Below are 27,787 nucleotides of genomic sequence, written 5' to 3'. Positions count from 1 at the left end.
ATGGGTTAAATAAACCCAGAAACACCACACCGGAAAGCATGGATTTTCAAATCTGCAACCTGTCCTGCACATAGTTATTCTTTAGTGGCAATATCGAAAGGAACAATGGGCTTCCAAAGACCTGCGCTCATCGGGGAGCTGACGCCTCGGTTGATTCGGGTGTATCTGCTGGTTTCGGTACAGACATCTGGCTCCGCATGTCTAATTAGGAATTACTAACGTGGTTGCAGATTGGAGCAATGGTATAGATACCTTTCGTGGACATTTGACCAAACATCGCGATGCTGACCTTGAGCAGAACTTTGGTTTTGATAATAACTGGTGGGGTTCAATAGTTGGCCTGCAGAAGTTCATTGATGACTACGGAGAGTCTCATGGTCCTGGTCAGCCAAAGACGCTGCCGTCGTCCTGGCTCTCAGCAGCAAGTGGAACGCCCATCGCAGGTTGGATTATTGGTTGTTTGGTGGCCGGATTTGTAACGCGCAGAATTGGCCGCAAAATTACAATCGTGGTGATCTGTTGCATTGCCATGGTTGGGATTATCCTGCAATGCGCGATTCCTTCCTATTGGGGGATCATGTGTGGCCGTCTCATTAACTCGATTTCCATGGGTTCGTATTTCGCAAATTGTCCGGAACTTGACTGCCGTCTAACAAAAACTTTTCTCTAGGACTGGAGGCAAACTGTGTTCCAGTGTACATGTCTGAGCTGGCCCCGGCAGCCATTCGAGGAGCGTTGGTTAACATGTACCAGGCTTGGCTGATGATTGGTGCCGTGATTGCTACTGGGACGATATATGGGACATCACAACATCTGACTGGACAGTGGTCATATAAAACAGGTAAGTTTTTTCTTTCTTTTTGCGCAGTGGAATTCGATGCAATTAGATCCTAAAAGTGTCTCAGTCATGGTCATCCAAATCGCCATTCCAATAGCCCTTCTGGTAGGGGTATACTTCATCCCGGAGTCACCCCGATGGCTCTTGTCAAAAGGCCGGAGAGAGGAAGCTCTAAAAGCCTTGGAATTTATGCGACATGGAAGTGCCACCCACGACCAGGTGGTAGCAGAGCTTGATCTTCTTCAACAGGCCATCGACGAACAGGAGGCAATGCACCAGGCTAGCAGTTTTGTCGACTGTTTTAAGGGATCTAATGGACGCCGCACACTGATTGCCATTGGAATTCAGGTCTTGCAACAGTCTCAAGGGAATTCCTTTGTTACTACTTATCTAGTCATCTTTTTGGAACAAATCGGCGTGGCAAGTCCCTTACTGATCAGCTGTGCTAATGCTTGTACAAGCTTCGCTGGCACAGTCCTGGCATTCTTTCTGAGTGACTACATTGGCCGACGGCCTATGTTAATTGGTGGTGCTTTCTTTATGATGGCTCTCATGTGGATCATTAGCGGTCTAGCCTCTTGGTTACCTGGAGGTATCAGTGGATCTTCTGCGAAAGGCTGCGTTGCTGCACTGCTAATATACGTACGTTGGATGTGGTCCCAAGATTGTGGTTTAGCATACTAACTCTTCCTTTTCAGAGTGCATTTAGTACTGGTTGTTGGGGTTCCGTTATGTGGACTGTCACGGGTTAGTCTTATCCCATTTGAAAGAATCAAGGACATATACTGATTGTTTGAGTAGCTGAAGTTGGAACTACGAGCTTGCGTGAACGTACAATGTCTATTTCGACAGTTGCCGGTTTTATCACTAGCCTGCTCATCACTTACATTAATCCATACGTTGAAGAATCGCCAGGAAATCTGGGTTCTCGCGTTGGTTTTGTATACGGTAGTGTCTCCATTGTGGCTATGGTATTTGTCTACTTTCTGGTACCAGAGATGAAAGGCCGAAGCCTTGAGGAGCTTGACGAGCTTTTCCAATCGAAAGTACCGGCTTGGAGATCTTCAAGCTTCGAGGCAACTGGTATCGGCGCTACTATCACACAGATCGACAATATGAACTCTATCGGACAAGGGACTCAGGTACTCATTGCAACTGAAATAAAGGGAAAGCTTGAGAAAGAGGGGCCATAGCGCGTTATTCCAGGTGAAATCGTCAGTAGCAAAATATGCGAGCTTGGGGACAAATATCTGAAGGAGCTCTTGCCAGGTTGCATAAGATAATATAACCCATGACTAATACAAAAGATATGAATATATTCGTCATGTAAGAGACTAGAAGTACGAAGTCAGAAGTCAAATACCTGAAGCACTATCAGCTAGAGCTGTTCTAATCCTAGCCGGGGAGGATAAAAAGATTTCGTTACGACTATTTCAGATTCTCTGTTTGCGATCAAAAGCCACGCTATCCCGGTGAACCAAATAATTTTCGGTGGAGTTGGTGGTACTACATTCTTTAATTTTAATTTGTAGCGCACTTCTTTCTTTGTGAAACTGTGATTGGATCTGCTGGTACCAGTATGTATGGGCATGTGTAAGCCGTGTGTCACCTTGACGCCTCAGCAGACTAAAAACTTTTTTTTACCCTGAAGGCAATACACCAGTACTATTGTAGAATTTTTTGACAGTACCTTTTAAAGTAGTTCTGTTTGAGCTCTGGGAATAGTCAACGATTTCAATCTGTTCGAGCTAGAGTGGGATTTTCGAAATAATCATGCGCACCGCTCTGTGATTGATGATATGCAATGGCGGAGCTTATTTGAGAGAATCTAATTACTGGAGTAATACGAGACGGAGGGATCGAACCACAGGCTTTGCTGATGCCGCGAGGAAATAATCTTCCTGACCCTGGGAGACCAGTGAGATCGCGCGCCACAGTTCAAATTACATGCAGAACAAGGTGCTGAGATGTGATTCATTCTGCTGCAACGTGTAAGTGGTTTCTTAGCAAAAGTGCCAACTCCTGCATCACTGACTCGACGCTCGGAAAGCCGTTGATTTGCTGATGGACTTTAGATTGAGCCTGGATACATATTGATTACTCCGTCCCCGTCGGCCCAGGAAAAGATTAAACAAACTTATTCAAAGGATGATAACTGTCTGCCTAACTCAAGGAAATGAAGGAATCTCCTAGCAACCAATAGCTACGTAGTTATAGAGCACTCAAAAGTTTACGTAGTTCATCCTAAACATGTCGGGGGTAAATGGAGCCCAGACCCACAGGGAAGGCCCGTCCCGAAGGAACCTAAAAAGAGAGTCTGGACAGACTAACCTTAACCAAACGTTCGTCGCCTCGAGTCAGACAGCATACATAGCTAGATATAACATCTCTCCCTCGCTCGCTGCTCTCTCTGCCGGCTTCCCCTGTGTTTCATAACCCCCCCCTTTTTTCCTCTTCAACTGTATCTCGTCGACCACTCTCACTCTTGCACAGTTCGACTCTCTAGTCAAGATGCTGGCTGGGTGACAAGTCACAGTTTACCTACCCCTCTTCTCGTCGAACCCCTCTCATTTATCTCTGCATGAAACTTTTCTGGCTCTGGCTCACACCATTTTTTCGGTTCCTCGATGCTTACGTCTGACGCCAGTACATAGATGCTACATGTTTTGGCGGTCTTTCTAGCTACCGCTACAGCCTGGAGTATACGAGTACATGGACGTATTCTCTTATAAACCATCTATCAGCCTACCACACATCTGCCCGATCGGCTGGGGGCTTTGAATAGGTCGACCAGTTAGACTTACAGCTGTTGCCGCTCGTGTAACCAAAGGCCTTTGCGTCGAGTCTTTCGATTGTTTAGCCTTAGTCGATTGTATGTACAGATGAATCTCTAGACTTCCGATCGTTGCTAGAGACAACCCTATCTTCCATCATGTCGTGAGTACAGCTTTTCTTTTTCCGTCACAAATATCGACCAACCGTTCTGGATTCAAAAGCAGCAATCTAGCCTTCTTTTTGTTTATGACTTATTTCTACTTTAATTTGTGTACATTGCAATATGATTCGTGTGGCTAGAGTTGCTGCGTTTGTCAATAAAGAGTTGGCTGCATTAAGGCTGTACGCTGGTGGTGATCCACTAACAGTGTTCGTCTTCTTTCCCTCAGATCATCGCCAAGTTCAAAGCGTATCAAGACGTCAGCTGCACTCAGTCATTCCAATCGCTCATCAGCTCAACACCAGGCGGCTTTGCTTGCCACGTCTGCATCTACACTAGCACCACAATCAACCTTTCCTATTTCTGCCCACACTCCCCAGCCTCTTCAGCCTGCCAATCCACGAAAAAGACGTTCGCCTCCATCAACAACCTCTGTGCCATCAATGCCGGGACATCTTTCTGGAGTTATGGCACCAGTCATGTCGCAGGCTGCAGATACAATCGAGACAACTCCCAAGAAAAAGGGCAGGACCAACACTCCCTGGACTGCCGAAGAAGAACAGAGACTGAAAGCTATGCGTGATACTGGTAAAAGCTGGAGTGAAATCGCAAAGGTAATCAAAAGAAAGGGAAAAAAAAAAAACTTTCAAATCACCCTTCCATTCTATGCCGAATACACGTCTAATCTTTGACAGACCTTTCCAGCTCGTACAGAAGGAAGCGTCAAAAAACATTGGTACAAAGTGAGTTGGCCATCGTCACTTCCGGAGCCCTCTTGTCTATAGCCCCCAATACTTCATCTTCATTGCCCAATACTTACTGTTGCTGCTAGGACATGCATTACGCTGAATTTGGTGAAGATGAAGTACGAGTCACCTATACTTTCAATTCCACGCATAAATCTCGCTGACGTTTCAACAGAGCATTGCTTTGCGCGATGCCATCAAGGAGTACGAGGCCAACAAATGGAAGGTAATAGGACAAAAAATTGGAAAGCCAGCCAAGGTAAAAGAATGATACCCATGACTTTTTCTGGTGTTGCGTCAGTACTCATTCTGTTACTAGGCATGCGAGCAATACGCCAAGGAACACTTCAAGGCTATTTGAGTCCATCTTCGTTCTTTGAACACTGTTTCAGTCGTATACTATTTTGAGGAGGGGTGAGATGGCTTGGTGACCGGAAAAGGGCATATCTTGGTTGATGTTTATGGAGTTCGGGAGAATTTTCTTATCATATCACACACTCTCTCTCTCCACAATTTCGAGTTAGGATGAAGGCGTTTTGTCCTCTGAATAGGATACCAATGGTACAACACTAGCACACGCGTTGTGGCGTTTTAGCGACCAGAGACGACACTTTTCTTTTTTGTTTGCTTCTTTTCCTTGCTCTTCTCTTCCTGTGATGCCAGCGTATTTCGGTGTCATGAAATAAGTCTGGGGTCGTTTTTCCGAACCTTGTGAAATGGTTTGATAGAAAATAAATCAACTGAAGAAAGTAAACTTGCTTCAAGAGTCTTGATCTTTTTAGAAAATTGCAAAGGGGGTGGGAAAAAGAGGATATTAATAAGGCCAATTTTTATGTTCTCCGCGGACGAAAACGATTACGCGGGCTCGACTTGTGGCGGGGCCGGGGTCTTATCGTCTCAAACTTTTGCGCTTTCCCCTCCGAGATCAACTGATTTCCACCACGTACAAAGCTGCGGCCACTGCTGCAGTGAGAAATTAGAAGCATTTGTATTACATTGAGTCGAGGTGAGTCTCTCGGGCTGCCATTGGACCCTGAATTCCGGTGAAATTTGATGCCGCTTTCTCAAATTCATGATTCACGACTGGCTGACTCATTTGCCTCCCGGAGGGTCGAAGCAAAGGGAAAAAAAAAATTTCAGTCCAAAGTATTCTTCTCCCTATTCTTCGTCCATTTATCCTTCCCGTCACCTCGTTGAAAGGAACAAATAAAGGCGCAAACATGAAAGTGGGCAAAAATACGGATTTATCGCGAGATCAAGGTATCAAGGTAAAACTTGCATGCATGCAGACCGGTGTTCGGCAATGGCGCGCAGCAGCAAAACTCGAGCATGGATTGTTTTGATGCTGATGCTCGCCGTGCCGTTCTGAGAATATACGGTTGAACTTGATCTGGATAATTCCAGCGAAAGAACTCATGCACGCTTTTATTTCTTTCCACTCTTTTCCTTCCCAACTATTCTGTATTAGGGTGCACTTGAGAACGGCAATTCTCTGCCGATAGAGTCGCATTACGCATTGAAGGTGTCGTCTCAATGCACTCTATTCTGCAATTGACTGGGCGTATATATACCTTATAATGGCTTTTGGACTAACGGTAACTTGTCTGAAACAGAATGCAGCAAGAACACGCAGAGATCAGCGTAGCTGATCCTGTTGGAAGTCGACCATCTGACGACCATGGCGCAACTCATCCGGATGATAATGCCCACGGTTGGAATTCCCATATCTCCCTGCGCCTTGCAGGCTACATGAAACGATTTGAGAAGCAACTAGTTGAATACAATATTGAATCTCGCGGGATTCAGCGAGTAGAGGAGCGCGAGCGCCATGCCCTGACCTGGGTTACTTATCTACAAGTGTTCCTGCTGTGGGTGTCCATCAACCTGGCAGCTAATAACATCACACTCGGAATGCTCGGTCCGGTGGTCTATGAGTTGAGCTTTTTGGACTCTGCTCTTTGCTCTGTCTTCGGCGCTGTCGTAGGCTCCTTGACCGCTGCATGGTCTGCTACCTGGGGCCCTGTATCTGGAAACCGGACTTTGGTATGAGAATCACTTCTCCAAGAGCATTAGCAATTTTCGATCGGACCTTTTCCTCATAATAGTGCTTTCTAGGTCTTTGGACGCTACGCAATGGGATGGTGGCCTAGCAAGATCATCGTGTTGCTAAACATAGTTCAGATGATTGGTTACGGTTTGATTGACTGCGTGGTTGGTGGGCAAATCCTAGCTGCGGTCTCCCCGAACTACAGCATGTCGGTGGCAGTTGGTACATAACCCTTTCTCTCATGTGAAGATGTAAGAAGTCATAATTTGTATGCTGACTAGACTCTTGAAGGCATCGTTGTTGTTGCGATCATCACCTGGTGTATTGCGACATTCGGAATCAAGTTCTTCCATTACTACGAAAGGTATATTACAAAATATTTCAAAAACTCAAAATGATCTAGAACTAATATTTTTGTGTGTGTAGGTTTGCATTTCTTCCACAGCTAATAGTGGTATGCATTCTCTATGGTGTCTCCGCAAAGAATTATGATCTCCATACGCCATCAATTGGTAATAGCTCGACAATTGCTGGTAACAGGCTCTCATTTTTCTCCATCTGTTTGAGTGCTGCTATCACGTATGCACCGCTCGCCGCCGACTTCTTCGTATACTATCCCCCCAATACTCCCAAAATAGCCAGTTTTGGTCTCACATTCCTTGGTCTGACTCTATCTTTCACCATGGCTTTCTTGGTCGGTATCGGCTTGGCCAGCGGCATCAGCAACAACTTAGCATATTCGAACGCATACAACGAAGGTGCCGGGGCTCTGATTGTCCAGGGCTTCAGTCCACTAGGTGGATTTGGCAAGTTCTGCTCAGTTATCGTAGCGCTTGGTTTGATCGCCAACACTATCCCTCCCACATACTCCACCGGCATCGATTTCCAGATTCTCGGCCATTACGCCGAAATGGTCCCCCGCATAATTTGGAACACGATTGGAGTAATCGTCTACACTGTTTGCGCGCTCGTTGGTCAAGGCCATCTTTCAGAGATTTTCACTAATTTCTTGGCCCTGATGGGATACTGGGTCGCTATATGGTTTGCTATCCTGCTTGAGGAAAGGTACATTTTCCATCGTCACCGAGAATATAATTGGGCGGCTTGGGACGATCCATCCAAGTTGCCAATTGGCATTGCGGCATTCATCGCGTTCCTGGTCGGCTGGGCTGGTGCTGTTCTTTGCATGGCTCAGGTTTGGTATATTGGACCTTTGGCTAGATTAGTTGGTGAATATGGTGCTGATGTATGTGCTCCGTTTCCTCTCTACTTGTTTCTTCCTCATTTATTGACCTGTCTCTCTCTTTAACAGATGGGTAACTACGTCGGTTTCTCATGGGCGGGCTTGGTCTATCCTCCTTTACGATACCTTGAACTACGGTATTTTGGAAGGTAGACTATGAAGTAACACTGAAAAGGAGGAAGCATCGTACCTTTTCCGATGGCACAAGATGTCCTAAGTACGTCTACTTGGTTGGGGTGGACGCTACGTTCTTTGAAGTTACCGCGGATCATATTCAATCGATTTTCTCGGTAAAGTCTATATATTCGTGTCTATTCAACTATGGCATGGGTTTGGGGAAGATATAAGTGCGTCTGATACATATTTATCTTCGAGAGTAGATAGCTAGTTGTATTTATACTCGATGTATATTTTTACTAGGCTGTGTACAGAATACAACTGGTATTTGTGCTTTTTTAAATCATACATATTAAAACTTAACTACCTATCCTTACAATAGTCCTTCCTACACCTTGTTCCAACTCATGGTAGTCAAGCGACTGATGGATATAGAAAAAAAAACGCCTTAGGAAGGATCTATTCTTCATTCCCCTCTCGGCTATACTACAAAGTACTTTGTTGACAGGTTATAAAAACGACAAAGGAAATAAATAAAGTTGAGAATGTTGTTCTTGTCTCGATTGATGGGAAGGTGTGTGTTTTGGCATTTATATGTTCAGAGCAATTCTAACCTACGAGCAAATTGGAAAGGTCGAAGACTTTTCAGTTTCCTTGTGCAGACCAAGTCAATCCTGCCTTAGATGATGGAAAAGTACCAACGTTAGATGGTAACAATCTATCGGTACCAGTATTCGGGCTTGACATAGTCTGCGAAAGTCTTGGGCTCTTCATAAGCTGGGTGTCCGTGACCATGGCCGTGGTCGTCTGATCGTTGCACGAGAATAATCGGTTAGCCACTGACGAAAAACGACAAATAATTGCCATCAATTTTAGAAGGACTTACGAGCATGGGGGTCTTCCTCTGGACCAACGTAGTTGAGCTTGACAACATTGCCACACTCGCCGCAACGCTCGATTGGGCGATCACGAGAGACCTTTATAAATGCATCGTTAGTGCTTTGAAATTATGAAAGATTATTCTAATGCGAATTAATAGGGCCATGACTTACTGTCAACCAGTTGACGAGATGGGAGTCGGCAGGGTAGCCAGTGCAACCAGCATATTGTTCGTCTCCGGCGCCATTGACGATGATAGGATTCTCCAAAGTTCCTAGGTAATGCAATTGATCTATTAGCCCACTATTCTGTTCATTCTCTGTAGGCGGGCAACTAAAGAATACATACCCTTGCGAGAAGCATCAAGAGGCCTCATGTCGAAAACGTCAATGCCTTGCATCTTTCCGAGCAGTTCCAAACGCTCAAGACCGGTAGCCTGCTCAAGATCACTGGGAACCGTGGTGGGCTTAGAGCCAGGAGGAAGGAGATCATCTTCGGTCTTGACCTCTGTATTATATCACGAATTCAGGTTAGCATTGAGTCATATGATTTGACCAGACGAAGACCCTGGCATATATATATATGGTCCAGGCGATCGGATGTCTCGCAATAGACTTGAGACCAAGCACACTAGAACCTGAGCAGGAACCGTGAGAGGATATGGCGGCGAACCTTCGTATGAGATAATCTTGCCCGGTACGTTGAGCTTGCTGTCGTCTATAAAAAAACATCTTTCGGTTAGCCGGATAGTGCGCTTTGACGTCATAATAAACCATTGTCCTCTTGCAATTGATCGCATTCAACCAGGGAAAGAACTGAAGAGACAAGGCGTAATCTGGAACCGGTAGCGGGGTTACGTACAGCGAGACACGGAGGAAGTGAAAGGACGAGCTTTGGTGAAAGCCCTGACAGGGGCGCGCCTGGCAATGGTGGAAACAGCGCGTGAGGCGAACATTGTGCCTTTAGTCCCTCACAAGAGCGGTAGTAATACTCTCGAGTGACTGAAAAAGGTTGAAGTCCCGGGGAGTGGAGAGCAATTGGCGAAGAGAAGGTCTTGGGAAGGAAGACTCGGTTGAGGTTGAGATCGGGTGAGGTGCGAGTTGCGTGAGGTTTCCGGCCCGTCATCTATGCTAAAACGGGTTTAGCCGCTATCAAAACCATTCCGATTTCAAAAAACTTCGACAAGCGGCTTAGTCATCGTACGTCCGGTGAAATCCGCGAGCTGTGATTGGCCGAAGCTTACTTCTGTTCTTAATCATGAGGAGTGAGCTCCCTTTTGTTAAAAAGGCGTGTATTTTCTTGTGATTTCTGGGTTTGAGTGTCCCCATAGAATTACTTCAAATGTCGTTACTACACATATCTGTGCTCCTAGGACCACTGGAAACGAAGGGGACAGAAAAAGAGAGAAGGAATATATAAGAAAATCAATAGGAATGACTATGGCGCCTTCGCCACATTCAAAGATTCATACTAAATCGAGTGACGAGACTGTGTGCAGCAACGGAGAAAGGAAACAGAGAATAGTATCAAAACATTTGCTAAAGGAGAGTGAGGTAAATGCGTATATAACAAACTTCCAACGAGAAGAACGACTGATACTGACATTGTCTCACCAATAATACAAAGGAGACACGGTGAGTTCCCAAGCAGCTAAAGTACTATAACATTGCGGGACATGAAAAAAAAAGAAAAAAGAACTCCGGGACCAAGGAATAGAGCAAAGATAAAATGGCGTCCGAATGTCTTGTACTGAGCTTCCTGTCGAACACCTTCAAAACAGGATCTCTCGTGGCTATTTTTCAAGGATTCCGCATCAAGAAATTGATTCATCGTTTGTATATGTGAAGTAATTTTCATAACTCCGTTGCCTTTTCTCGGCAAGCTGCCGGGGTAAAGCCATGTCCGACTTTGCCAGCTATAATCCGCCAACGGTCATTCTCATAATCCTGAATTGCATTTCGTAACCTCTGAACCTATAAGGTAAAGTCAGAGGCATTATGATGTCAAAGAATATGAATATTCTCTTACCATTTCGTCTGTCCAAACCGTGTCCTTGGCTTTCAATTTCGTGCAGTAGCGCACCTGTAGAGTCCCACTTGTTCTTCCTGGAAAGAAATCGGATATTTGCTTCCAGGTCAAGTTTTTGTGCTCTTTTAATTCCACCAGTAATGCGTCTTCCTCTGGTGTAAATTTAAGCTTTGGCCCACGCGGACGGGGTGCAGGGTCAGGCATGCCTGCTTGTCCCACCACACTCGGCAGTCCGGAAGGCGCAGGGGTAGAGCCGACATCGCCCCCAGGTTGCTGCATCGTATGCATGACTGCCTGATTGGGTAACCTGTGATGATGATGTTGCTGCGGGGGTTGCTGTGGCTGTTGCTGATGTACAGGCGGTGGTAGTGCAAAGGCGTGTGCTGCAGCTCGCTGCTGTCCCGAAGCGTCACCATGGGCTGATAACATCATCTCCGGAGACGCCGTTCCTTCTGCGTGTGAATCTGGTTTGAGCATTTGAAGATGTAGATCTAATCGATGCTCATCTTCGTTTCCATCACCTCCGTCTAATCTCGGACGTTTCGCTGCACGCGGTGCTTGAAATTGGAGGGGATTGGCACCGAAGTGAGAAGACATTGGAGATGGAACCATCTGGTGAGGGTTTATAAGTAACGGTTGATGATGGTGAACATCCGGGATATGAGCCGCCGCTTCCCTCATGGCGGGTGAGCCTACATGGTGATGCTGCTGGTGTTGTTGAGGTTGCTGCGCACCACGGGGCACAAATGGCATATCTGTAGGGGCCCCATGGTGCATGACCTGCGGTTGACTTGATTGAAAAACAAGCAAACCGGGTTTCTCTTGTGATTTGCTGTGATCTTGAGATGAATAATCGATGGAATAACCGCGATACGGATCCGCCAGCGTCGCGGCTTTCACTCTAGGACCTGCTAGAGCTTGGACAAGCTCTGGCAGGCCTCATAAACCACCAAATGATCAAAATGAAAAGGGGAGAACAAAAGGTGGTGCCAGACGAGGGAGGCCTCGAGATTGGATGATGTTTTGGTTGATTGATCGTTCGTTGAGCGATTAATGCTTTTCCGCGTCTGATTCGCAGGCGGTCCTTTAAGTTGAAGAGATATTATTATTATTAATGAAGAGAAAAAGTGACCTTGCAGATATTAAGCATAAAAGTCGAGACCCCGCCCTGAAGAAGCGCTAAACCAATATGGAGGCAAGTGGATGTATAGAAGGCCGTTGTTAAGGTTTCCCGTTACGCTTCTCTATATAAGAGTGTTATCTGTCACCAGAAGATTAGTTTGCAAGTTGAAACAGTAGAGTTTGTATGAAATGTAAATGTGCGTCAGGAAGTCTGTCAGAAGGGGAGCCGCGAGACCGAGCGGTGCATGTATCAGTGGTTGCTAATTCGGGCCGCTCAACGCATCTTATACTATCCTCCATCAAGGTCTATACAAGCGAGAACTGAAGTCGGCACACAAAGTGAAAAAAAAAAAGGGGGGGTTTAGACAAGTGTGGCACGCCGATGAGCTGGGGTATGTGAGGCTTACTCTTTGGAAAACATCGGCTCATGATTCATGCGACTTTGACAATATGACAGCGATCGACTCTGGCTTGACGGTTAGGTTGAGATGTGATTGGCGTATGAATAACAGTGTGGACGCCGGTTGGACTGGACAAGAAAACTCTGGAAACAAATACTAAGGGAACAAATAATGGGAAAGAAAAGAATCCCTTCCGCTGGGAGAGCCACAGGAGACCAGTAGCCGACCAGGAGGTCTAGACAGGAAAGTACTGCACGGGGTCAATAAAGGCAAGCTACTAATAAAAAGGCTCTCTCCTCAATCTCCTGTCCGTATTTGTGTACTGGGAGTGGATTGCAGTTGCACCCTGCAGGTTGCAAAATGAGGTAGGCCAGAATAATAAAGTCTGACTGCTAATTAAGAAGTTGACAGGTGGGTCTCGTTGTGGATAAACAGCAGGGCGTATTGTAATTAGTATTTCCTTCTTTTGTTTCGTCCTCGTCGCCTGCTACTCAATTGATTGGTCTCGGATTCTCATGCACAGTCTCCGTGCCTAACTCTTTGCATTCCGGTGCACGAGCAACGTCTCTTTTGGTCATAGATACTATGTAATTGTCCTGCATGTTCATTTCGGCTTTTTTTTTTTTTTTCCGTTCTTTTTTTCCGTCCCTCGAGCCATGGAGGAGGAGAGTTTTCCTGAGCAAGTAAGGCCACTTTCGGGCGGGCGCCGACGCCGGCAGAGATGACTAGGTAGTATCTAGGCCACCCTCGGCAGCATCACATGCCGGAATATATGAATTCAGAATTGGTGTCTGCCATCTGCCATCTGGAAAAGGCGACGGAGTCCCAGGAAAGCTAGCATCAATAATAGAAAAGACAGCCACACAACTTACTACTCCATACAGAATAGTCCGAAGCTCGTAGTGTCTGTGAACGGCGGAGCCAGGACCGTTCCCATGATTAGTCAGTTCAGAACAGGGAATCGACTCCCAGTATCCGTGGCATAGTTATGGGCTAAGGAGTGATTGACTTGGTCCAGGTGGGGAGTGCGTTGGAGTCAAAGACCATCGCGCTAATGCGGTAGTCAACGCCCGGGAAATATGCTCATCCGCTCTGGCTTCTTGGCGCTGCTCCACGTTTCGACGGTCAATCTTCCAGTAAGTGTAAGTGTATTCGTGGCATGGCGTGGCAGAAGAGGTGATAAGCGACGCCCGCCAAATCGATTGGTTGTTTTATTTTCCGCTGCAAGGTTGACGGGACGAACAACGGCGATACCAGATAGGGAGGGAGGTTCTGCCACCAGCCGCGCCGTACGGAGGACGGCGTGAACGGTGAAACGTGCTTGGTGGAGACACGGAGGGAGTGCTTGTCCTTGGTAGGATGGTAGTAGTGAGTCGACGAAGGCTCGAAGCTATTCGCAGAGCAGCGGTCGAGCGGGCTGGGCCGAGCCACGACCGGGAGGGAGACTGGAGCAAGCTGTGGGATTTCAGTTCGGCACAGTGTCAATGCATAATCATAGTCAAAAGGCGCACTACCAAATGACAATGCCAGGTCATCATCATCCCTCCGGCATGAACCCTGCAAGTTTGGACGACGGAGCAGGAGACGAAGACAATTGGCCGGGTGGCGGGTGGCAGGTGGCAGGTGCGCGCGCAACTACCCGTCCGCAAATTTGCTTAGCGACCCCCACTGGGGGGCAACTTCACCGTTTCACCTTCCAACGCTTCTTCTCTGTGTCTCTCCCCGCCGTCTCCCTCTTCTCCTGGAAAACTCCTCCCCCCCCTTGGAGCGCTGAAGCTCGCGCACAATCAGATCGGCCTGGACGAGTCCTCCGTCAGCATTGCATTCGCCGCCAACAGAGGTCTTATCTCAACAGGCTGTGCCCGCTACGGCGTGTTGCCCATACTCGGGAAAGCGCTGAATACGCACTGTGGGGTGTGCAAGCCTCGCTTGGGATCCATGCTCCTCGTCCTCGTCCTAGTGCTGGCTGCCTAGAAATATACTACTAAGCTGATTCACCTGGATCAATTCTTCTCTCGGCAAAAGGAACAGTCTACGTGCCAGCCAAGGCATGGCCCGAGCCTTCGAAAACGCTTAGAGTCTGTGGCGCCGGCGGAGACTCGCTCTCATACCACTGGTGTCTCCCTTGGCTCACAGTTGAGCGATCTCTAGGTGTATCTATACTGTATAGTCACAATACAAGCGGCGAGCACAGCTATTCTGAGGTGTCTCATATAAGCGCACCATGTGGCATGTGCTCATAGCTCCACGGGCTAGCAACACTGCATATCCACAGTCGTAGCTGAAACCAAAATTCGAGCTTTTGCTTGTTCAGAAATATTTTCTTCAGGCATGTCCGAATTGTCGGGCCCGCCACGCATTGCAAATACCGAAATCTAAGTCGAGTTCCACCGCAACGCAACGTTGGGATGGCGGGATCCGTGCTTGCAACTGCCGCAGATCATTCTTCTTCGAGTACGTAGTTAGATTTCTAGTCAGCAATGTCAATCGAGACAACTAGCCAATTTTCTTACCTACTCCGTACGTGACGGAGTAAGTCCTGCCGAGTTTTCTCTGAACTGATTGGCATGATATCGTGGTACCTTGAAGAGGGCATTACTCCGGCGAATGCCCTGGGGTTGTCGCGCAAGTGCGGGAAGAATTGTGAAATTTGTCAATTCCACGTGCGAGCTTGATCCCACCTTATTTCTTATCAAATACAACAGACTCCGCAGGTTACGTAGTACTGAACGAGCGGGCTGGAATTAGTAGTATGTTCTCGGTTTATTTGTTCTGTTAACATTATTCAAATTAAAATATCCATGTGCCAGGAACCGAAAGTCAATCGACAATCGACAATCCCGATCATAATCATATACATAATATTATAACAGACGATGCTATGATAAAGGATGGTGACTGAAGCTTTGAATTTAGCCCCAGTCGAACTTAAAGGTTAAACACGTGGACGCCAAGCCCAGAAGGATTCATCGTTCTGGCCTCAGGCATACGACCTTCTTCTTCAAGCAATGATGGTACTAAGCAACGCAGAACATTCGGCCTAAAATTTACGGCATAGTTAGCCTAGAAGAAGAGACAGACAGACAGACAGACAGAGAAAAGCTACGGTTGAAGTGGTCAGGCTAATGCACAAATCAGTAGATAAATTAATTGAACGCGTAAGCACTCGACCTCTGTCATGCCATCTATCCAGCATAGTATGCAGTTCTGTACTACTACATGGTTATACTACTTGGGTACTTCCGTACATATCATAGCTCTATTACCTTGGTATGAAAATTCACCGTTCGATGCTGGAGGGACCGGGCCAAACCTTCTCCAGTGAGTGGCCATGGCTCAAAGGCTGGGCCAAGTCGGCCTAGGGCAGGTTTTTCCCTGTTAGCTACGGAGTACTCCGCATAGTTAGCTGTACTATAGATATGGTCTAGTAGAAGAAGGAAACTGAATCATCCGATATGTATCGCAAAATGAATCCCTACCTTGAAAAACGCCACCTACCTCAGACTACGGGAGCCAAAACCTGTATGGACTCGGAGTGTCTTGCCTAAAACAGACTCTTGCGTGATGGTATCATTTTACTAAAATCGCATGGTTGAGCTGACTAGCTGAGCTCATGGTCCGGTGAATGGCGGTGATATCAATTGCATTGCACCTGTACAGAATAAAATATACGGCGTCGTCGCCAAGCTTGATGAAACCTTAACATAACCAAGAATAGCGTTTAGACATGCAATGACGTGGAATACTGTCTCAAAAGGCGATCGCATTTTCTTTGGATTTTCTTCTCAACTCTCAGTTTTTCTGTGACGATGCCTCTTTCTCCTTCTTAATGGCCTCCTTGGGCTTGGGGTTAGGGTTTCCTTTCCACTCCAGCTTGCGCGGCGCCATGAACTGTCTTAAGAGATCGTCCGATACCTCCTTCCTCCTGGTCTGAAATTCCTTGACGTGCTCCTGAATCAATTCGATTGCCATCTTCTTCAATTCACCGGTGAGTAGCGCCCCGCTTCGGTAGTCGTCCTCGATCTTCTTCAGTTTCTCGTCATCTTCTTCAAAGTAAGAAAGATCTATTGTTGTTACGTTGTTAGTAATTGTGGTGATGGTTGTGACTGGGGCTGGATAGAAAAGGCTAGGAGAGCAAAAGGAGGCAAATGTATTCACATACATTGAAATGCAACGTCGATCTCCGGAATACCACCCAGCTCCCGGTGCTCCTCCACAGTCTCTCTGCCACCGCTGAATGCGTGCTTGTTGATTTTATTCTGCAAGCCATGAGAGTCAACATATACGGTCCGAAAGGAAAATCGTATTTTTTGACACTTACTTTGATTTGATTTGGGGTATCCGACATGTAAATCGCAGAACTATGAACGAAGACTGGTGAGGGAATTATTCGAATTATATTGGAGGAGCCGAGGACTTACTTTGGGTCACTAGCACTCATCTTGCCACCGGCACCTTGCAGCGAGGTGAGGAATTTTGAATGGATCAATGCCGGCTTTGGCGAAGGAAAACGCATCCTATGAGCATTATCTCGCAGGAGTCGGAAATAAGGATCTTGATCTATTGCCATAGGAATCAAGCAAGGGATCTTTGCAATTGCCTTTGTCCGCTCTGTTGCAGGTTTTTCGGACCAGATATGGGGGTATGATGTGGCAAAAGCAGCCACACTGGGGAAAACACTGTTAGCACAAAGATCAAGTTCTTTTGTGGGAAAGAGAATGGGAAACCTACCATTGCACTGCCGGGAACATGATTTTTCCAATGTTGGTACTATATACGGTGTCAGTATGATATTTTGGAGAAGAGGCGTAACAGAAATTTTAGCAACACAGTGAGACAGCAGGACTAACCTCTCATTAAACCCAAACGCGCCTCTCACTTGATTAAATGTGACAAGTTTGGAGAACTCCCAGGTATTCATCAAGAAGGGTCCGCTGATATATTCCAAATCACTGAAAATAAAAGTCTTCTTGAGATCAAAGCCGCAAGCAATGATATCCTTGGCGTTCTGTAGTCCAAATTTGTGCGCGTCCTCAAAAGTAAGCTTGTCCTTGAAGAGAGCCTTCTCATCATCTTTTCGAAGGGGTGTCAGTATTGAAAAGCATCCGGAAACGTCAACCACCGCACCAATGAGTTCTCACCTGTAAGCATGATCACTGCTCTCATTGTTAGCACAGCCCTAGACTTCTTCTAGTCACCTGCTCCGACATACCTAGAGGAACATCAAACACATCCTGAAGCCACTTCGTGAAAGAGAAAGGTATCGTATGTCCGAGATGTAGCGCATCGCTTGATGGGCCACGTCCAGTGTATATGAAGAAAGGTTCTCCCGCTTCGTATCTATCAAGAATCTTATCGAAGTCACGATGCGAGAAAAAGAGTCCTCGCCTTAGCCAGCGGTGAGGTTTGTGGCCCGTAAGACGCTCAAATCGTTGAAGGATATCATCATCAATGAGTTTGGTTGCCCATTTCCTAGTTATCGAGCAAGAAGTGTGAGTCTCGAGATTCAACCGCAGAGCATATATTGTCTCTTCAAGCAATCCACATACTTTGAGATGGCGACGTAATCGAATGCAAGCGAATTCCCATTCTCGTCCGTGCCAGCTTGAACATCCCAAGGGTTGATTTCCTGCTCAGCGGCACCCTTCTTTTCTCCTTCCCCTTCGCGGATTGGGAGCACCGTTGCGGCTTCGGGTTGTGCCATGATGTCTTGGTATGTCTTCGTTTCTTTTCCCCCCCCTTTTTTACCAGTCCGTGTGCAGATCAAAATGTTTTCGATCCAAACCAGAAGTTGAAAATCTTCACCGCCGCTACCAATGCCGCGAGACGAGTGTTGAAGACGCTTTGCTGATCTCTTGGAGGGGTTGCAGAAAGCCGGCGGCGATTGTATGAGTCGCACGTGCGGGGCAGCTTTTTTTGCAGCATGTGGGCCCACCTTTGCTTCCACGGAAGAAGTCCGCCTTGCGATGGTATTCTCAGGGACATACTATATGTATCCATATTATTAATGTTGATATCAGTATTTCCTTCTGGCAAAATAAATCAAATTAATATTCTTTGTTACATGTTTGACTGATAGGTAATACATTACAACTCCACAATAATAAAATGAGCACAGACATACAGTCACGATTTTGAACAAACATAAAACTGATTCATTTTTTATACACATGCAAACAAACAAGAAATAGCATAGAGGCTTCCCATAAACAACAAACGCCTTGGAACCCCCTCTCCCGAAGAGTCACCACCTGCCCATCGTAGCGTTTTAAGCAAAATTATCAGTACGATCAACCCAGATGTCCTCCAACTCAGCAAAGTTCTGGAAGTGCAGGGGACGGTGCTGATCGTCGTAGAATCGCAGAGGAGTGTCAATCTTGACATAAACGGGTCGTTTTTCGACGCTGCTGAAAGAACTGCCCATGAAGCTGTAGTTCCACACATTGTCCTCCGGCACCAAGAAATATCCGCGTATCTTGTCACTGAGCAATAGCTGGCATTTGTCACCCATATTCGTTGAAAATCCCTGTGGTTGATCTGAGCTGGTATCTTTGTTCTCGGCACCCCACTTATAACCCTGAGGAGTGAGCGCCCATGCGCCTAGTGAGACTGACCCAGGCGTAAACGATACAGTCATAGTCACTGTTTTCTTGTCCCATGACGAATGTGAGTTCATGAGCCGTGCATGTTGAGTGACGTCCTGCGCAGTCATGTATGATGGCTCATTGCCCGAGATAGTATGGATAACTCCCAGGGGTTCCAGATTGTTGAGATACTCGTGTTGAGGCAATTGCTGCGGAAGCTGCACATCGCGGGTATTTCCAACTTGAGGAATCATGACAATGGTACAAACTTCTTTGACTTGGTCGTTGTCCGGCGGTGATCTACCGTAAAGGTAACCTGCAACCTGAACCCGAAGATCGGCAATCATGATGAAACGCTTCAAGATATTCTTTGGCATGACGTATGTGTACAGTCCATCTTCGCGGATATCATCAGATGATATATAGATATTGTTGGCCCGAGTGCGGAGGTTGGACGTGGCAATAGCACGAGTACGCCATTCCGTCTTGGAAGCAAAAGATTGTTGTTCATACTGCGACGTTGTGGTCACTATGATCTCTTCGCCGCGGACATTCTGAGTCTTTGTAGTGACCGCTGTAAGTTGCTTCTGGTCCTCCTGTTGCTTCTCTATCTCGGCCGCTTGCTGACGTTGCAGCGATGGCGCACTGATTTCCATACCAAGGATGATATCCCTGACCTCACTGCTAGTCAAACTCTGGACGTTGACATTGTTCTTCTTGCCGTAGTCATTCAAAATGAGATCACGCAGTTGGACTTCCACCTTAATCCAGTCGTCATCGGAAAGTGTCGGCCATATATGATGTTCCTGGGTAATAACGGTCTTATCCGGTCGAAGAACAATTTTTGTCTTATCAGTGTTGACATGAAGCGCACGAAGGATCAGAATCAATCGGGAGAAAGCAGTATATGGCGAGATAGATTTCAGCCATTCATCGTAGAGGTTGAAAAGAACCATCTGAGGCTCAGTTGCTCTTAAGATCATATCTGCAAGCTTCTCAACTTTCATGGCAGCTTGGAAAGGAAGCTGAAGTTCGGATGCACGGATGGAAATATTAGGGAAGTCAAGTAGATGAACCTCCAGAGGATCAAGAAGGCCTTTGCGTGTAACAATAAGCTGTTTGGGTTGTTCTTCGACAGGCAGTGAACGAATGAGGGCTGCAACTTCTTCCGCTGTTTTCCATTTCGCCAATTGGCCGAGACGTTTCTGGCCAGCCCAGACACTTGTGTGGATAATCTTTAAGAACAATTGGCCGGTACGAGGGTTGAAGATGAAGATAGCTCCGTTGATTGGTTTAGTCGTCAAGTTACCTTCGAATGTTTTATGAATAGTAACTCGATAGACATTCGTATCATCAATGAAAAGCTGAATTTGAGGACTGAACAACTCGGAATAATTCTGAGAGTTGAGGAACTCCTGGTTATTTTCGGAAGCATACAGCTGCAGACCCTTGCGAATACGCTCTCGCAGTACATACAAGGCTGGATTTGCTTTCATGATCTTTGCCATAGCCTGTTGAATAAGCGCTTTCAGTCCAGGGAAGTATTGACCATAAGCAGAGTAAAGGTTGTAGGCCAAATCTATACCGATCATCAAGCCAGTAGCTGATGGGTATATACTCATACTATCTGTTGTATAGTCAAGGTATTTCGCCCGTACGTAACGTTCGATATCATGCGAATCGTAGTCACCGTAACGTAGTTGGACATCAAGCCAGAACTTATTCGTCGTTGTGGGTTCAATGACATCTTTCGTGTCAAAGAGAAGCGATGGTCGGGTCACATTCCACTTGTTCGTCGCAAATAACAGAATATCCGCACAGGAGCTATTCATCTTGTAAGACTTCCTTGGGTGGATGGTTTCCTTTTGAACCGCTTCAATGCCAAGAGCTTCCAATTCTTGGTCAAAGACCTGGCAAAGATCCATCACAACGGATTCGTGTATTTTCTGCCACAAATGAGCACGGAAAATCTGGATCAACGAAATTTTCAGCGTCGGGATCTTTCCGTGCAAGAAAATGCCAGTCAAATCCAACTGCACTTGGAAACCGACGTAGACGTTCGCTCTATTGATAGTGGGAGACCACCACAGAGTGAAACGACGGTTGGGGATCTGATTAAGACCAGAACGCTGAGCGTTCGTGAGCTTTTTAAATTTCATGGATTCTTCGAAACCGCTAGCTCGTTCCCAGAATAGACCCTCCCATGACGGAAAAGCAGTTGCTTTAAACAAGGTGTGCTCCAAAATGGTCTCAACACCGCCCAGCGCTTGGATCACATCGGTACGGTATGCGTTCAGATTCCAGAGTTTGCCATCGTGTCTCTGGCTAGTCCACCAGAATGGATTGCTCTTCATGAGTTGATAAATCTTGAATTCGGTCCTGGCACGGAAACCTTTATCGAAGCTGAGGGTGCTTCGATCCTTCTGGAAGAGAGTGTTGATACGGGGAAGACCACGATCCCAGCTGTCTTCCAAATCCTCCAGGGTCAAACGCCTGTTCTGTTGATTGGCTTCCTGTCGCTTTTGGGAGTATTCCATCCAAACACGTTGTGAATCAATGAACTCAGCTTCCCAAGGTATGATGTAGCGGAAGATGTGTGGAATTAAGGTTTCCTCATCATGTGACATACCCGCGCGGTAATGGGTGACGCCGGTGTCAGTTTGTTTAGACCAGCGCTTATCGCTTGCAGGAATGAGAATGTGAGAACCAGATATCATTCCAAGACCACCCAACTCCTTGGGTGTGTAAAAGACAGCTGGAGGGAACCTCGATGGCATTTTTGAGTTCAAACCAATCTTGACTCGTGTCTGTATTTTTGTCTCACACTTCACGATTGTATCCAAGAGATTGACTGTCGATGCAGCAGCCTCACGATAGTATGTGAAGAGAGCAATCAACGCTGTATTCCATTTATTGGCGATCTTGGTGAACGTCGTAGAGCCAGAGGACATGAGAATTTGACGAATGCGGTTATTGAACTTTTGAATATCTTCTTCAGTCACCTGAAGGAATGCATACGCAGTTCGCTCTTTCGTCGTATTGTCCACGAGGGACCAGACACTATCTTTGATAGGGAATTCATCATTCTGGTTCCGAATCTTCGGAAGAATACGAGCTTCGAAGCCGCACATCGAGAAAAGCAGGTTCGGGTTGTCTCTGCTATACACGCTTGCAAATGTGTCATCCCATTCAATAGTGGTTATAGATCGCGGTAACCGATTCTTTAAGTCCCAGAAAACAGCCCGCCCAAGGTTGACATCATGACGCATGAGACGCATCCGGGAATCACGAGGCCAGCATTTCTTATTCTTGTATCCAATGACATTCTCAAAGTTAGGATCTGGTTGTTCCGTAAGGAAGCGCTGTATGAGATCCCGAGAGTCGTCCGCGCTAAATCGTAAGAAGACCCAAATCTTGTCGACATAGCGTGTATAAAGACGGATCGGATGACGTGTTTCAGTCTCACGGTCCTTGAACTGCAAGAAATCATTTGGACTTTGCGGGGGACCAGCTAGGTCGCTTGCGCGTTGAAGACCCAGAAGAAGAAGATCAATAACCAAGCCATAGTACTGAAAGACAAAGCCGGAGAATTGAAGACCACGAATCAATCCATAACTATTTGTATGATTCATGTCTTTGTAATTAAGTTGGACATTGTTCTTCGACGTAATGTAATCGGCCAGATTGTGATCCATGATTAGACGAAGAAGTCGATTGAGCAAAGTCAAGTCAATCTTCTCGTAGACCTTGGATAACTTCGTTTCTATCATAACGTTCGTCTCGCCATCAGCTGTCTCCCACACGTTAGACAGATTGTTTATTCCCTGAGCCCATTTATATGTCAACAATGGCGGCACCTCGGAATCTGAAGGCTTAATCCAGGAAGGGAACAGGTGTCGCTGGTCAGCTTGATACCACAAATACTGATCCAAGTAGGCGTCGGTTATTTTTTCGATTGGCTCAACATCATAAACGGGATTAATGTCGCTGTAGTTGTCGTTCATGTCAATGCCAACTTCCTTAAACGCTCGCTGAGTCAACAAAAAGCGCTTAATTCTAGCTAACGTAGTGCCAGGGGAATCATATGCTTGTTCAATGAGAGCCAATTCCTCACGCTGACTTTGGTTGAGGCGACCTTTCACAGAATAAGATTCTCGTAGTCGTTCGAGAGCCAGGATCAGAATCTTAGTATCATGCTTATAGGAGACACTAGGGAACGGAATCGGAGAAAATTTGCGAGATTCTAGCCAGTGAACAGTGGTGGTATAGATAGCAACAGCTTCTTCGGACGAGACGTAGGGACCGTCCTTGAGGTAATTGTGTTGTCGCTCCTGTTCGGCTTTCAGCCAAAGTCGGGTGAGACGACCCAAGTTCTTTTTCGCCACTGTCTTGTCCACAGTAGCGCCCCTTCGAATTCTCTCACGATTGTAATGAGCAACCGAGATCCACCAATCAGCCTTGGCTTTGACATATCGAAGAATGATGTTTTCGATTGGAGCTGGAAGACCTGGTACTTTCCATGGGATGTTACTCTTCCAGCATCTCCATGCCTCAGACAGATGCTGTAGAACGGTGTTAACCTTGTTTTGTTTGATACCTTCCGGCATCATGTCAATGAGATCAGCCATGACAGAAGCACGCAATTCTAAGTCAAAGTGAGACTCCACACGTTGCTTCGTCACTGTCTTCGCAACGCCCTTGCTATGACGGCCCTCAAATTGGCGGGAAAGCAGGTTTCCAAGCCATCTCTCTAGCAATGGGATAATACCACGCATGAAAAATAGCCAGACACGCCATGCCGGCGCCCAGAAACCGCAGCCTGGACCTTTACCTACAGGACCTGAGTTGAAGCGATAGTATATCAAATGCTTCAAGTCCTTGCAAGATCGAATTTGATGCATCAGCTTGTATTTGTAGCGATACATACCAGTCAACTGTCCGACATGGTTGAAGGCGTAGAGAATACCATCAGCAAGCTGGAAGGCGTCGATGTTACCAAGTCGGTATTGCACTTGCGCATCGACAATTAACTTTGTCAAACGCAATATTTCCCGCATAAGATGGAAGGCATTACCGAAGCGAGACTTTTTTCGTTCCTTTGTTGTCAGGGTCTTCACAGGCTTCAGATTAAAGTTATAATCGAGGTGCAGATATGTTAAATTTTTTCGATGAATAAGTAAATTCAACATATTGAAGCCCTGCCTACAAACTTGAAGACCTGCTTCGACCCAGTCAATTGTCGTTGTCTGGAAGAACTTGGTACCCTTGAGTGTTTTCAATAGATCCTGCCTGTTTTGAGCTTTGGGCTTGGTCTTATGTAGCTCGTTGAGCACATATGACTTCAAAAGCTTCTGATATGAGACTCGAACCTTGACAGGCTGGCCCTGTGGGCAGTGTTCCAGGTACCACTGCTTTACCAATGGAACATCCTGTGCCCGAACCATCCTGCCCGAACGGCGGTCAAAAGGATAAGGAGCCCATAGAAGAGCAATCGCTGATGCTGTGTCGCTGTTGTAGAGCTCCTCATCCGCCAAGAAAGGTTCAACATCGCCTGGAAGTTCGAAATCATCCTCATTATTATCCGGACCGAAAATTTCATCCTCGTGGGAAACAGTGATGTTTTTGGGAGCAACGGACCGCGACGATATAGGATTGATAACGGGATCGAAGTAGAAGGCCGGAAGGTTCGGGTCATCGGACCGAACATAAACAGCCTGGGGATGCGAATACCAAGACAGCTTAACGCTCCTTGGGAGAGAATTGTAAAGGTAAGGAAACGCCACACGATATTCTGTGCGGATAGGGGAGCGAAAAATAATTCGATCAATCGCATTGAACTCGCCAAAGTCCTCGTCATTTGGATCGATATCTTTGTATAGAGGTTCGAATCGAGGCCCTCCCGGAATAGCCACATTAAGAGCCTTGGCTGTGATAAAACTGTCAAGTTCGAACATGTGGAAGTAATTTTTATCTACCACATCGCTCAATAGTTGATGACTTAGGCGATAGAGAGTAGCCATCTGCGGAAGAGACAGATTCCACTGCTTATAACTTGGTCCGTTGACATGAGGAGTATCGAGTAGAGGCCTGTGATCATAGAACCACTCGTACACAGCGGCGTCTTCATTCTCATCAAGCTCCATCTGTATGGGCTCCAAGGGTTCAACATCTTCAATATTTTCGGACCACGACAAAGGGGGTTCTTCATCGTCGAATGGAGGAAAGCGCATACGCTTGAAATGTCGTCTGTCGGCCTTTTCTCTCCTCATGCAAACCCACATGGTCGCCCATTGAGCATGGAAAACAGGCTCGATGACTCGGGGGCTCTCATTGACAAGAGTCAAGCAACCATTAACATGATACAGAACCTTAACTTCGCGAGCTGATTCCCAAGGCATGGGCATATTCTCAAGTAGCTTAAGAACAGCATGGGGCATGAATTTCAATGCTCCAAGATAGCTTCGTTTGTCACTGCTAAACTTTTTCTGAGAAACGTCGCCGATGTCTCTAACAATTTTTCGTAAATGTTCGGGTGGCATATCAGTTTTCTGCGATTCGACAAAACCTGCTTTCCTTTTTTCGCCAAATCTGTTTCGCTGGGTCCTCAGCCATTCTGTCTTTTTCTGGGCAAACTTTGCGACTTTCGGATCGGCTGGGGGTCGGTATCCAGGCGGCGGAGGTGCAGAAGGCATGGATGGAGGAGCTGCCGATCCCCATCCCGGAGGGGGAGGTGGCGGAAGCGATGCCATGTTAAAGTGTTGTCGATGGGAACTCGAAGCTTCGTATGGATGCAAGATCAGGCAGGGTTGACCCGCTGCATCGAAGGACTGCTTCTCGCGACAGGATTAAAGTGGCAATTTGTCGCAAGAAGCCAAAGAAAAATGTATAGATTTGAAATAGACAGTTATGACGCGCGCTGCCCAGAAGAAAGGGGGTCAAAAGCAGAACGGGCTTCCTTCTGGAGGCGGGGAGATTGGATGGCGGCGAGTTGATAAAAAGCTGCGATGCCTTCTGAAACTTCGCGCTTTGGCGTTCGCGCTATTCTCAGGTGGGCAGGCGGTGGCGAGTGAAAGAATAACCTGCGATTCTTGGCATCCAGGCTCCACTAGTCCGCATGAAGACTAGTGTACTCGCCAAAGTGCCCTAGTGTGGTTGCGAAAAAGCCCACACAATTCGTTCTCCTGCCTGGAATTTTCGACGACAACGACCCCTACGACAGCGCCGCTGATTCCCCGAACGTCGACAAACAGATTCGAGGACAGTCACAATGGCGAACACTAGATTGCAATACGTGAGTTTGATCTCAGTTAATCCCTCAAATTCAGACGGTTTTGTCGCAGTGATTAATTGATGCTAATTTTGAACGCTTTCACAGCGCCGACGGAACCCGTACGTCCTGATTCCTTCGAGAGATTCCCGGTAGCAACAACAACGCGCTAATGCCTTGATTTTCTGTGATATAGGTACAACACGAGGTCCAACCGTGTCCGCATCATCAAGACCCCTGGTGGAAACCTTCGGTACTTGCATATCAAGAAGAAGGGTACCGCTCCCAAGTGCGGTGACTGCGGCGTCAAGCTCCCTGGTGTGAGTGCCACCTCTCTGAATTTTGCATGGATATTTCTTCCGGTTCCTGGATTTCAATCGACTTATTATGTGACATCCGCTCGTTTAATTATTAAATGAGGTTTTGCGATTTCGCATCTTGCGGGGGAAAAAATCGTCTAACAATTCACCCCCAGGTCCCCGCTCTTCGCCCTCGTGAATATGCCCAGATCTCTCGTCCTCGCAAGAACGTCTCTCGCGCATACGGTGGTTCTCGCTGCGGTAACTGCGTCAAGGACCGCATCGTCCGTGCTTTCTTGATTGAGGAGCAGAAGATCGTCAAGAAGGTCCTTAAGGACTCCCAAGAAAAAGAGAAGGCCGCCTCTCGCAAGCGCTAAATCATCAAACTTAATGGAGAATGTGGTTTTGCGGGAACTCAGTTGCGTTAGGAGTATGGAACAAAAATCAAATAAAGAAATGAATGTGTGAGAGGGACGTTTACTGGTGTCTTGACCAAATTGATGATGGTCACTCCCAGACCATAGGGTACTCTCGCATCTTGCAACAGATTATTTGAAGTCATGAAGGTCATTTTGCATTTTACTCTACGTGGTATGACCTCCGGCGAATCTGGGCGAGTTTTTATTTTTCGACGGCCTCCAGGTTTTCTTTTCGTCATGGGGCCGATTGTCTACAATTATTACCGATATGAAAAGTAAAATATCAGTTGATGAATTTTAATCAGCATTCTTCAATTGGCGTAGGTCTGAAATGAATGATCTGACTGACTAGTTTCCATTGTCTCAACTAGACAGCCGTAACGAGACGATGGAACCGCCAGGCCAAAAGCTACGTAGAGCAAAGCCGTGAGTTAAGGGTTGCACGCCCGGCCATCATAAAAATTTAATATAAAAAAAGTGGCAAGGACGGTGAACCCGCGCGATCAGATATCTGGTCCAAAGTTCGACTAAAAAGGGCAATGAAAACTTCATGCGGAGTAGCAACATCTAATGGGACAAAAAGTCGATCCTGCAACTATAGTCACATCCCTAGGCATGTAAGGCCGTCTCTAGCTATCAATAGCTTGCAGGTTTTGCCTCCTGCATGCGCCTAGGCGACTCTCGGTCTTACCAGGGCTTTTGCCAGTCTTATCAATTTTTGTCTCTATCTTCCTTCATCCGATCCCCAAACTTTACGGTGTCTCAAGCCACTATAAGGCAGTCCTTAGACAACGCAAGAAATCACCCAACTTTTGCGGCTTCGTGGAGCCGAACAAGAGGCCGCGATACCAAAGACCGTCGA

The 27,787-nt window shown here is 46.7% G+C and overlaps 7 protein-coding genes across 7 annotated transcripts; 4 read left to right on the top strand and 3 right to left on the bottom strand.

The window, feature by feature from the left end:
- Positions 1-105: 105 nt before the first annotated feature.
- UA08_08358 (hypothetical protein) lies at positions 106-2,031 on the top strand (the record flags this gene model as incomplete). The annotated part of the gene is made up of 6 exons (XM_020263273.1): positions 106-199; positions 231-611; positions 671-841; positions 888-1,480; positions 1,537-1,585; positions 1,640-2,031. The coding sequence occupies 6 exons, from the start codon at positions 106-108 to the stop codon at positions 2,029-2,031; spliced, it is 1,680 nt and encodes a 559-aa protein (XP_020116761.1).
- A 1,865-nt stretch (positions 2,032-3,896) lies between these two features.
- On the top strand, positions 3,897-4,880 carry UA08_08357 (hypothetical protein; the record flags this gene model as incomplete). The annotated part of the gene is made up of 6 exons (XM_020263272.1): positions 3,897-3,922; positions 4,003-4,387; positions 4,469-4,516; positions 4,606-4,638; positions 4,695-4,745; positions 4,839-4,880. The coding sequence occupies 6 exons, from the start codon at positions 3,897-3,899 to the stop codon at positions 4,878-4,880; spliced, it is 585 nt and encodes a 194-aa protein (XP_020116760.1).
- A 1,253-nt stretch (positions 4,881-6,133) lies between these two features.
- UA08_08356 (hypothetical protein) lies at positions 6,134-7,962 on the top strand (the record flags this gene model as incomplete). The annotated part of the gene is made up of 5 exons (XM_020263271.1): positions 6,134-6,562; positions 6,635-6,788; positions 6,858-6,930; positions 6,993-7,812; positions 7,879-7,962. The coding sequence occupies 5 exons, from the start codon at positions 6,134-6,136 to the stop codon at positions 7,960-7,962; spliced, it is 1,560 nt and encodes a 519-aa protein (XP_020116763.1).
- A 682-nt stretch (positions 7,963-8,644) lies between these two features.
- Positions 8,645-9,760, bottom strand: UA08_08355 (Cytochrome c oxidase subunit 4, mitochondrial; the record flags this gene model as incomplete). The annotated part of the gene is made up of 6 exons (XM_020263270.1): positions 8,645-8,733; positions 8,813-8,903; positions 8,979-9,079; positions 9,154-9,312; positions 9,478-9,522; positions 9,667-9,760. 6 exons carry the CDS (start codon positions 9,758-9,760, stop codon positions 8,645-8,647), a joined length of 579 nt encoding a protein of 192 aa, XP_020116762.1.
- An 898-nt stretch (positions 9,761-10,658) lies between these two features.
- UA08_08354 (hypothetical protein) lies at positions 10,659-11,610 on the bottom strand (the record flags this gene model as incomplete). The annotated part of the gene is made up of 2 exons (XM_020263268.1): positions 10,659-10,778; positions 10,834-11,610. 2 exons carry the CDS (start codon positions 11,608-11,610, stop codon positions 10,659-10,661), a joined length of 897 nt encoding a protein of 298 aa, XP_020116765.1.
- Positions 11,611-16,148: 4,538 nt separating this feature from the next.
- UA08_08353 (Pre-mRNA-processing-splicing factor 8) lies at positions 16,149-25,689 on the bottom strand (the record flags this gene model as incomplete). The annotated part of the gene is made up of 12 exons (XM_020263267.1): positions 16,149-16,420; positions 16,519-16,615; positions 16,678-16,717; positions 16,778-17,035; positions 17,088-17,126; positions 17,207-17,429; positions 17,498-17,512; positions 17,569-17,828; positions 17,906-18,342; positions 18,481-18,506; positions 18,645-23,771; positions 23,868-25,689. 12 exons carry the CDS (start codon positions 25,687-25,689, stop codon positions 16,149-16,151), a joined length of 8,616 nt encoding a protein of 2,871 aa, XP_020116764.1.
- Positions 25,690-26,207: 518 nt separating this feature from the next.
- On the top strand, positions 26,208-26,883 carry UA08_08352 (60S ribosomal protein L34-B; the record flags this gene model as incomplete). The annotated part of the gene is made up of 4 exons (XM_020263266.1): positions 26,208-26,231; positions 26,316-26,329; positions 26,404-26,527; positions 26,683-26,883. 4 exons carry the CDS (start codon positions 26,208-26,210, stop codon positions 26,881-26,883), a joined length of 363 nt encoding a protein of 120 aa, XP_020116767.1.
- Between the last annotated feature and the right edge of the window lie 904 nt (positions 26,884-27,787).

This window comes from Talaromyces atroroseus (genome assembly GCF_001907595.1).
Source record: "Talaromyces atroroseus strain IBT 11181 chromosome Unknown scaffold_13, whole genome shotgun sequence".
In the NCBI taxonomy this organism is placed as follows: domain Eukaryota; kingdom Fungi; phylum Ascomycota; class Eurotiomycetes; order Eurotiales; family Trichocomaceae; genus Talaromyces; species Talaromyces atroroseus.
The sequence above is the reverse complement of the archived record's forward strand: the minus strand, read 5'-3'. Positions and strand labels throughout refer to the sequence as shown.